Source organism: Nanorana parkeri, unplaced genomic scaffold, assembly GCF_000935625.1.
Source record: "Nanorana parkeri isolate BGI_ZX_2015 unplaced genomic scaffold, ASM93562v1 scaffold1453, whole genome shotgun sequence".
NCBI lineage: Eukaryota > Metazoa > Chordata > Amphibia > Anura > Dicroglossidae > Nanorana > Nanorana parkeri.
In genome coordinates, this window is record NW_017307721.1 from 211,893 (window position 1) to 222,774 (window position 10,882).

Here is a 10,882-nt window from a genome sequence, read left to right on the forward strand (position 1 = left end):
ATAATAATAAAGTAAGGGCGAGTGGCTGATTTTAGAGCAGAGGGAGGATCGGGGTCAGGATAGAACCAACCAACTACACACCCAAGAAAGTTACTCCTACTTCCTGTCTGAGAATGATTACATGACCTCCCTCAGACAGCAGCACCTCCATCACTGCCTGCCAATAATGCTGAGTGGAGGGCATAGAACAGACTCTGCAGGACGGCATAAGGAAAATGTAAGATGCGGATAATGAGAAAGCCATCAGAGATCTGTAAATATAAAAGACTTGTAACAAAAAAGCCCTGACCCCATAGTTCTCCTTTAAAGGAAAATTTCTCCCATGATTCAAACATTTCCCACACTGATTCCACTTAGAAAATGTGTGAACGTTGGGTGAAAACCTCTATAGAGACCCCGGAAGTCTAGTCCATGCCCGTAGCAGTTTGTTTGTGATAACATTTCCCCGGCGTGATTTATTATTTACTCTACTCTAGATCCGCTTTAATGATACTTAATTGCCTCACATGAGGGGATATTCCGGGAAAAAAAAAAAAGGATCTCCATCATCTACTATGTAGACGGAGATGTGAGGAGCCTCCCAGCTAGAGCAACAAATGTTCAGCGGTGCCGAGGACTGCGGGAGATATTGACGAAGAAGAATCAATGAAACTTTGTATTCCGCGCATTGCGCTCAGGCAGAAGTCATCAAAAAGCTTGTGCCGGTGAAATGACAGCATAACCTTTCCAATTTCTAATATGTCTCCATAGATCGAATTGTGACATGAAACTCTTAACTCCTTAAGGACCAATGATGGAATAATTCCGTCATGCGTCCTTAAGGGTTGTAAGCTTCCCTCATGCACTATATGAGAACTTATATATGAATGTGTCACATCAAATAAAAGCCCCTTTTTGCCCTTTAAAAAACGGTATATAATATGTGTTGGTGCAACAAATGAAAAAAGGTGGAAATTTGCGGTTGAACACACACACAGCAAAAATGTGCTTTGGTCCTTAACTGAAAGAGAAGCATCTGAAGCTTGGTGCTTAAGGGGTTCATTAAGAACAGTCTGTGCTGCCAATACCCACCAATCAGGTCCAAGCTGAGACAGAGAGAGGAGCAGGAGGGAGTGCGGCAGAGAAGAGAAGGAGGGAGTACGAGAGACAGAGGAGCAGGAGGGAGTACGAGAGACAGAGAAGCAGGAGGGAGTACGAGAGACAGAGGAGCAGGAGGGAGTACGAGAGACAGAGAAGCAGGAGGGAGTACGAGAGACAGAGGAGCAGGAGGGAGTACGAGAGACAGAGAAGCAGGAGGGAGTACGAGAGACAGAGAGGAGTACGAGAGAAATAAAACAGAAATGTTACTTGTGTTTTGGAGCAAAAATAGACTTTGACCCTCTATAAAAAAAACGCTTGCGGGGTAATTAATTACATGTTAACGACAGTTCAGAAAGCTTTACGGTTTTCTCTAACCGAGTAAACGCAACATCGAATCGATACTTGGTCACGTGACCAGTGACCACTGCTGACTTTCCCAGAGGATCTCACGGGCAAAAGTAAGCTGGTCACTGGATTTGCCTAAACAGTCCCCAAAATGGCAGAGGCCAGGTAACCAATGCCATGGCACTAGTCACATGATCTGGCAAGTCCGCTATCAGACCACACATGCAAACAAAGAAGAATTCATTTTTTTTTTTACCTCTGGAATATTGGAGACGATTTCAACAATAACTCCGCAGCTTGTGATGTTGCTCCGGTGAGCCATTCTTCTTAGAAAATTCTGAGCGAAACCCTACAAAAAGAGAAAAAACAAAAAAGGTGTAAAATAATACTAACATAACACCGCAACAAAAACCCTCAATCGGGAACCCTCAATCTGCCTCTAGATAGGCAGAGCCAGCTGTCCGTCACGCAGCTGGAAGCGGATCCAGACATAATTGTCGGGATCCGTCCCGGCTGTGGCGTCTCAGTATACCGTGAGCTGCTATATACTGAGCCTAGGGTGACGGGAGGACGCTAGTTTATGTCCTCCCGTGACCCTGAGGAGAACTATGAGGAAAAACCCTGACCCCATAGTTCTCCTTAGGATAACGGGAGGACACAAACTAGCGTCCTAACATCACCCTAAGCTCAGTATATAGAGAGCTGTAGCTGGCGGTATACTGAGACGCCGCAGCTGAAGCGGATCCCGACAATTATGCCTGGATCCGCTTCCAGCTGCGTGAGTGACAGCTGGCTCCGCCTATCTAGAGGCAGAGCCGGCTGTACCCGCCCCCTCCCCCGTACGTTCCGCCAGTCAGTGCTGGCAGATCGGAGCGGGGAGGGGGGAATCCAGCCCCTCCCCTGTCACGGCAGAGAGCCGTGACAGGATCGAGAGGTGAGCGAACGCCGGTATGTGTTCGCTCACCTCCCGATCTACTGAGCCGACCTGCGACAGTCTCATTGTCACAGGTCGGGTAGAACTATGAGGTGAGTGAAAAGCCCCTCCCCCTCATCGTTCTCCTTTAAGTCTGTGGCCCCATAGTCAGAGATCACAGAGAAGTCGGAAAGTGCCACATTTTGTATAAATTGGAAACAATCCCATATATCGGAGGAGACACTCCATGCAGACCCTTTCCTGCTATTCCCTAAAGCTGGACTCCAGGCAAATGGCTGAATTCACGTTTACACATCTACATGTAGAAGTCGTTTTGTTGGCCAAAAGATTAGTAACTCGGTTCAGCAATATTATGGTGCTACTGCCGGACAGATCAGTCAGTTCCTGCGCCCCCTGGGACCTCACTGCAGACTGGTCTAGGACCCAGGATTGGGAAAATAAAAGAGTAGCAGGTCATAAATAAGGATCCTCTGGGGGACCCGTGACCACGGCATAGGAGCTCACCATAGAGCCCGTAGAGCAGACGAACAACGTCCGTTCTTCGTCTGCTCTGTGTGATCATGGAGACTGTAATCACAGCGCCACCTGTCTCAGCTGTAACTAACTACACAGAACCCGACCCTCCCCTAGGTGCGCCTTATGGAGCGCAAAATACGGTAAATCTTTCATTTGGTATATGGTTATATAAAAAAAAAACAGTTTTTATTGAAGGCTGACAAATGCACAAACATGCAAAATTAAAAAAAATATTAATTTTGTAATACTCTAATTGTATTTGACAATGGCAGTATTAAAAAGGAGAACTATGGGGTTAAGTATTTTCCCCATAGTTCTCCTTAGGGTAACGGGAGGACACAAACTAGCGTCCTCCCGTCACCCTAGGCTCAGTATACCGCAAGCAGCTGCTCGCGGTATACTGAGACGCCGCAACTGAAGCGGATCCCGACAATTATGCCGGGATTCGCCCAGCTGCGTGACTGACAGCTGGCTCTGCCTATCTAGAGGCAGAGCCAGCTGTACCCGCCCCCTCCCCCATCCGTTCCGCCAGTCAGCGCTGGCGGATCGGAGCGGGGAGGGGGGGGAATGGCAGCAATATTTGCTGCCATTATAGTAATTGTTGTCTTCACGAGCTCTGATCTAGTTTGCGTTTTTCCTCACATTGCCTCAACGTCATGACGGAAGAGGCACCCAATTCTCACCTGGCGGCTGTAGACATTGACGCATATGCGCTTGCGTAGGACCAGCTGCATCTCGGCGGGGTGGCTCAGCTGCACCGTCACTCTGACAATGAGGTAAACTCTCTCGTCTGCGGAGGAACCTTTGCTGAGCTGCGGGCAGTTGTGGACGGTGCAGTCCCAGGAGGCCTCCGCCTTCACCTGAAAGAGTACAACAACATGAACGACAGTAGGGGCAATGATTGCAAATATTTACACTGGTGCAGTTTGAAAGGGGGCAACTTCCGAGATACCTTGTTCCTGTCAATTCAGCCCTTTCCTCCCCAGCCGGACGGTCCCTGGCCCCGCCCCTTTTATTGCTTTTCAATTGTTTCAATCACGGAGGCTCAGCATCACATGTGGGCGTTACCTAGGGCCGTCTGCATGCAAATACAGCCTGCCTAGGAACGCCCACTAGCTCTTTCCTCACCACTCTATGTCCCGCCCCCTTTCATTCATTCGATTTCAGTTCATCCAATCATGGAGGCTCAGCATCACATGTGGGCGTTACCTAGGGCGGTCTGCATGCAAATACAGCCTGCCTAGGAACGCCCACTAGCTCTTTCCTCCCCACTGTGACTGTCCCTGACCCCACCCCTTTTATTGGATTTTAGTGCTTCCAATCATGGAGGATCAGCATCACATGTGGGCGTTACCTAGGGCGGTCTGCATGCAAATACAGCCTGCCTAGGAACGCCCACTAGCTCTTTCCTCACCACTGTGACTGTCGCTGACCGCGCCCCTTTTATTGGATTTTAGTCCTTCCAATCATGGAGGCTCAGCATCACATGTGGGCGTTACCTAGGGCGGTCTGCATGCAAATACAGCTTGCCTAGGAACGCCCACTAGCTCTTTCCTCACCACTGTGACTGTCGCCGACCGCGCCCCTTTTATTGGATTTGAGTCCTTCCACTCATGGAGGCTCAGTATCACATGTGGGCGTTACCTAGGGCGGTCTGCATGCAAATACAGCCTGCCTAGGAACGCCCACTAGCTCTTTGCTCACCACTGTCTATGGCCCGCCTCTTTCATTCATTCGATTTCAGCTCTTTCAATCATGGAGGCTCAGCATCACATGTGGGCAGTTTCCATGCAAAAACAGTTTGCCGAGGAATGCCCAATCCCCCCAGACTGACACCCACCTATTAAGGCATTATTATATTTGCATAACTCCTCCCAAGAGACCGCCCACTGCATGCATCAGGCCTGAGGGCTCTTGAAAGGGGTGCTACAGCACCCTGCCCGCCGCTTCCACCAGCCTGCCTGCATTGCATAGAGGAGCAGCACAGAGACTCGATGATGATGTCACGGAAAACGCTCGGATACAAACCTCATTCTCGTGGAATTTGACTATCTGCAGTTCAAAGAACTCGTCTTCCTCTTCGCTGGTGAGTGTTGCGTCCCATCCGGCCGCCTCTGGTTCATCCAGATTATCCTGCGAGCTGAAATCATCCGCTGAAAGACAACAGAAGTAAAATGAGGCCGATATTCCCTGCCGGCTTGTGTCTCTCCCGTGTTACAGAATGACTCCATAAAGTAATAGTTACAGGCAAACCAGAACATGAAACTATGTTCAAATTCCTTATTTCCCGTGCTCCTCAGCTCCATCTAGTGGCCTAATGAATCATTACAACACACTACATTCAAACTGGGGAAAAAGTATATGACGTACCTATGTTTATTGCATTATTCACCCAAAATAAATGTTCACATATATTCACAGGGCAAAGGGCCTGTTTGTCAATAGACTCCTTACTGTTCATGAGTCTTTATACCTCTAGCAGTTACTGATAGGGATGCACCGATACCGATACTAGTATCGGTGCCGAGTATTCGGGCGAGTACGCCTAGCCCTATATCTTCCGGTATCAGGAAGCTGGGCAGCGCGTCATTACACGCTTCCCGGATTCCTGATTGGCCGGGAAGCCGGCTCCATGCTCCCTTACATGGAGCCGGCTTCCTGGCCAATCAGGAAGCCGGGCGCCGTGTAATGACTCGCTGCCTGGCTTCCTGAGTGATCGGGAAGCTGGCTTCATGCTCCCTCATCGCCTCATGACGAGGCAGCCTGGCCACGTGCCAGGCTTCCCGATTGGCCAGTAAGCCTGCTCCATGCTTTCTAGACATGTGCGATTCGTTTCGTTACGAATCGAAATTCGTACGAATTTTCCTGAAATTCCGAATTTCGGAGCATCCGAAATCCGAATGGCAGTTTCCGAATTATATCCGAAATACGAAATTCCGTTAACGAATTTCGGATCCGAATTTCTTTGAAACAGGAACTAATATTACCCCTGTAAATGAGGTTGAACAGCATGACAAGATTTTTTTTTAATCCGAGATACGGATCCGCTGCTGCTGATGCATTAAAACACACAGGCAGGAAATACGAAATTCCGTTGACGTATTTTCGTTCCGTTACGAACATTCGTTATATTGAAGGTAAAAAGCAAAGTACATTTATATTGGAGTTGATGGTAGTTTTTTTTTTTAAAGTCCGAAATACGGAATTCGGAATACGGAATCCGTTAACGGAATTCGTATTTCGGATAAAAAAACAACTACCACTCCAATATTAACAAAGGTATTTTGCTTTTTAACTTCATCATAACGAATGTTCGTAAAGTTACGAAAATATAACCGCCACTAACGAAAATTCGTATTTCGTACGAATCCGAGTCCGAATTGAGTTCAGTTACGAATTACGAAATACGAAATAACGGATATTCCGAAACGAAAAGAAACAGAACAAATTTTTTGACGGCGCACAAGTCTAATGCTTTCGCGTCACCTAGTGACAAGAAGCATGGGGACGGCTTCCGTGCTAATTGAGAAGTCGGGTGGCGAGTCTTTACACGTCGCCTGGCTTCCCGAATGGGACTTCCGGTATCGGTATTCCGTATCAGCAAGTACCAAAAAAAAAAAATATTGGTACGTACAATTGGGAACGTACAGGGTTCTTGTTGACTTTCCAGGAATCTTAAAGAGACCCTGTCACCAGGTAAAAGCATTAAAAAAATCATGCATTATAAATGCGTACTAGCAACGTCTTTCCATTCCATTTGTTAATTGACTCACAATGTGCCTTTGAAGTTGCAAAGAAATTTGACTACTCTGGGAAGAGTCAATTCCCTAGCACAGCCCCCTCCCAAGTCATAGCCCCCTCCTGGGAATGCCTAATTACTGGCACAGCTCCTCCACCCCTCCCTATATAACCTTTAATGTGGCTGCAGGGGGAGGAGTGACGGGTCACTTGAGTGACAGTTTTGAGTCTGCTGAGGCTGTGACATCACATCCAAGATGGTGGCGCCCAGCAGCAGTCACGGGGCTTTTGAAAGTCCACACAAGGGGAGGTTTTCACAGCTTACACATATAGTCTTATGGGAGGATATTAGTGGACATGAATGGTCTGGTGACAGGGTCTCTTTAAAGCCAACCTATGCTTTGGCAACAGGTTCACTTATGTCAGCTGCCATTACTGACCTTCATATGTAACATGCAGCCCTGACACATGCTAAAGATCTTCTCACATGTAGCCCAAAACAGGGCTGTAGCTACCATGGGGCGAGTGAGGCACTCGCCTCAGGCGCAGCTGAGAGGGGGCGTAGCCAGGGCCAGCCTGGCTGCGCCCTGCGGCACCTGTTGCCATGGCGAGCACAGGGCGCCATTGGAAACAGGGGCGCCAGACGTCCAACACAGCTTCTCCTCGCATTCCCCACAGCTTCTCCTCGCACTCTGTGTCCTCAATCTCTTTTTCTATTTCAAAAGGGAAATGTCAGAGGTCTGTTTAGCCCCACAGAAAACACACACGCACGTGCGTGGCATTGGGTGACATAACACGTCTGTTGGGGGCCACAATTTTCTGTTCTTGCCTCGGGTGCAAAAGGAGCTAGCTACGGCTCTGGCCCAAATTATCTGTATAATGTAGATCATTAGAATTAGGAATTACCATTGAGATCGAGGAATATAACAGGGATATGCGTCTCCATTCCGGCAGCCGGCGTCCTGCAATGACAAAACAAAACAATGCCAGTGAAACATTCACAGCTGCATTCACCTAGGGTCAAATGTGTACCATGCCTGGAGAACATACTGCCCTAGGCACCTTCTTGTACTGCTCATACACAAAATGTCCAGCAGCCGCCTCTACAGCACTCGGTCTGGCCCTGGTTCAGAGTTGACATAAGCACACTGGCAACGGTGACCGGAGGAATGCCTTGCATGTCACATAAGCTGCACTGCACATATCTGAACTGCACATGCATTAAGCTGACTGGGCACAAAAGGGGCAGGACTTGTGACCTATGCCGCCGAAGTAGTTCACAGCTCATTGGGTCAGGGGGGGTGCTGTCAGAGATACCGTCCACCGGTGTCCCCACACCACATACAGGTATCTCTACAGGAGGACCAAATGTGTGACCACACCAGACAATGCTTATGAGCACACAGTTTATTAGGCACACCGAAATCAAAGTAACCGCAAACCACCCCACCGACACCCACAAGTATCAAACAATAACTAAATGCAAAACAACAAAACCACATACAAAAGGGCACGTGAAAGCTGGAGAGCACGGCAACACAAGGGGAGCCACGGAGTAATGGTCAGGGTACAAGGGGGCACCAGGATGCAGGAAACAGGTCACAGGATATGGCGACAATACTGTGGCACCAGGCTCACTGCGGGGAGGGATTAAATACCCTTCCCGGGTAACACCAGGTGGTGCCTAATTGCAGAGACACCTGCAGGTGAGCCCTGGAAGTGCAGGTCCCGGTTCCAGCGTCACAGCGCCACCTGGAGGTGCTCAAGTGCCAGACAGCCACTGACAGCCCAGAGACACCTGCAGGTGAGCCCTGGAGCTGCAGGTTCTGCTCCCCGACAGGTGCACTTCGCCTTATTCCCCCCGTGGTGCTAAATTACCTTGTCACAGCACCGCTCTCAACCAAGTTTTCAAGCCCTCAAATGGCTGATGACAAAGCTGGTCACATGGCAAATTCAGATCTATGTAGAAGCCAAGATGGTTCCTTCCTCCGGGGATCGAAGGTTAGTTTCACTTTAAAGTGTATTTCTACAAACTTGACTGCAAAAGTAGAAATAGACTTTAAAGTTACCCGGGAGGGTATTTAATGAATAGGGGGGAGGGGGGACAAGGTCATTTAGCACCATGGGGGGAATAAGGCGAAGTGCACCTGTCGGGGAGCAGAACCTGCACTTCCAGGGCTCACCTGCAGGTGTCTCTACAATTAGGCACCACCTATTCATATAGCAAACCGAAAATAAAATCTTACCAGTAGACTTTTCTTTGGAGGGGCCTCTGGGCAGACTGTAGCTACTGTGAACAATTTCAAAGCAAGTCTGTCCCAATGTAAAGTGAGGACAGGGTGAGTTTCCTCTCATTAGCATACAATGCAGAAGCCGGGCTCCTTTATATATTTCACCATTTGTCAGGACAATGTTCAAATCTAGTTTACAACGGATACTGAGATCTGCCAGCACAGTACAGACAGAGGCTCATTATGGTAAACGTGAACTCCCCTGCCCCCTACTGGAAATGACATAGAATGGGAAAAACTCCAAATGCTGAAGATTTTAGAAAAGAGAAAAGAAAAATGGTGAGCAACAATCTCTAAAGTGAAGCTGTGTGAAGGGGAATGCGTAACACATATAAAATATGAGTTCTCTCAACTTGCAGCAGGCACAGGTAGTGCAAGGGGTTACCTCTACTGTGACATCAATCAGGCTTCTGAGGAATGTTTGAACTAATAAAGGAGTATTAGGTGACCGGCCTGGAGGTATAGAACACTACAGTAGCAATGAGCGGTCACCAGTTTTACAGACCTACGCAGGCGTGAGCTTTATCTGACCTTCATCTGGAGAAAAACCCCCATCCGCACACAAGAACTGGCTGTTAAAGAGGCCAAAACACCTTCAGAGCTTTCACTACAATCCAGTATAGATTCAGTACAATGTTAGCCAATAATAGTAGCAGTCTGAATCCAAACTATAGATCGATATCTACACCGATCAGCCATAACATTGTGACCACCCACCTAATGTTGAGTCGGTCCCCCTCCTCCTGACCCGTTGAGGCATGGACCCCACTAGACCTCTGGAGGTGTGCTGTGGTATCTGGCACCAAGCTTTCAGTTGCAGATCCTTTAAGTCCTGCAAGTTGTGAGGTGATCGGCCTCCATGGATCGGACTTGTTCTTCCAGCACATCCCACAGATGATTGATTGGACTGAGATCTGGAGAACTTGGAGGCCGAGTCATCACCTCAAACTTGTTGTTGTGTTCCTCAAACCATTCTTCATCCATGTGTGCAGTGTGGCCAGGCTCATTATCCAGCTGAGAGAGGCCGCTGCCATCAGGGAATAGCGTGTCCATGAAGGGGGGGGGGTACTTGGTCAGTAACAATGTTTAGGACGGTGGTACGTATCAAAATAACATCCACATGAATGGCCAGACCCGAGGTGTCCCAGCAGAACATTGCCCAAAGCATCACACTGCCTCCGCCGGCTTGTCTTCTTCCCATAGTGCATCCCGGTGTCATCTCTTCCCCAGGTAAGTGACACACACACACCCGGCCATCCGCATGATGCACATCAGACCCGGCCACCTTCTTCCATTGCTCCGTGCTCCAGTTCTGATGCCCACGTGCCCATTGTAGGCGCTTTTGGTGGTGGACACGTGTCAGCATGGACACCCTGACCGGTCTGCGGCTGCACAGCCCCGTACACAACAACCTGCAAAGCTCTGTGTGTACAGACACCTTTCTATAAGAACCAACATTCACTTTTCCAGCAATACGAGACCCAGTTGTCTAGACATCACAATTTGACCCTTGTAAAAGTCCCTCAAATCCTCCCACTTGTCCATTATCTTCTGCTTCCAAAACTTCAACTTCAGGGATACAAATGTTCACTTGATGTGATATATCCCGCCACTTCCAGGTGTCATTGTAATATATCCCCCCACTTCCAGGTGTCATTGTAATATATCCCCCCAAAAAGAGAGAGAGAGAGAGAGAGAGATAGAGAGAGAGAGAGAGAGAGAGAGAGAGAGAGAGAGGGAGAGGGAGAGGGAGATGTAGATAGAGAGATAGAGAGATAGAGAGAGGGAGAGAGGGAGATATAGATAGAGATAGAGATAGAGATAGAGATAGAGAGAGGAGAGATAGAGAGAGGGAGGTAGGTATAGATAGATAGAGAGAGAGAGAGGGAGGGAGGGAGAGAGGGAGATATAGATAGATAGATAGAGAGATAGAGAGAGAGAGAGAGAGAGAGAGAGAGAGAGAGAGGGGGGGGGGGAG

The 10,882-nt window shown here is 48.5% G+C and overlaps 1 protein-coding gene across 1 annotated transcript in view; it reads right to left on the bottom strand.

Annotated features, from left to right (window-relative positions):
- Nucleotides 1-10,882, bottom strand: part of KIF13B (kinesin family member 13B) — a 211,107-nt gene that overhangs the window by 54,344 nt on the left and 145,881 nt on the right. The window contains 4 exon segments of the mRNA XM_018570085.1: nt 1,682-1,774; nt 3,559-3,735; nt 4,904-5,028; nt 7,520-7,575. Of these exon segments, the coding sequence (XP_018425587.1) occupies nt 1,682-1,774; nt 3,559-3,735; nt 4,904-5,028; nt 7,520-7,575 (451 nt within the window).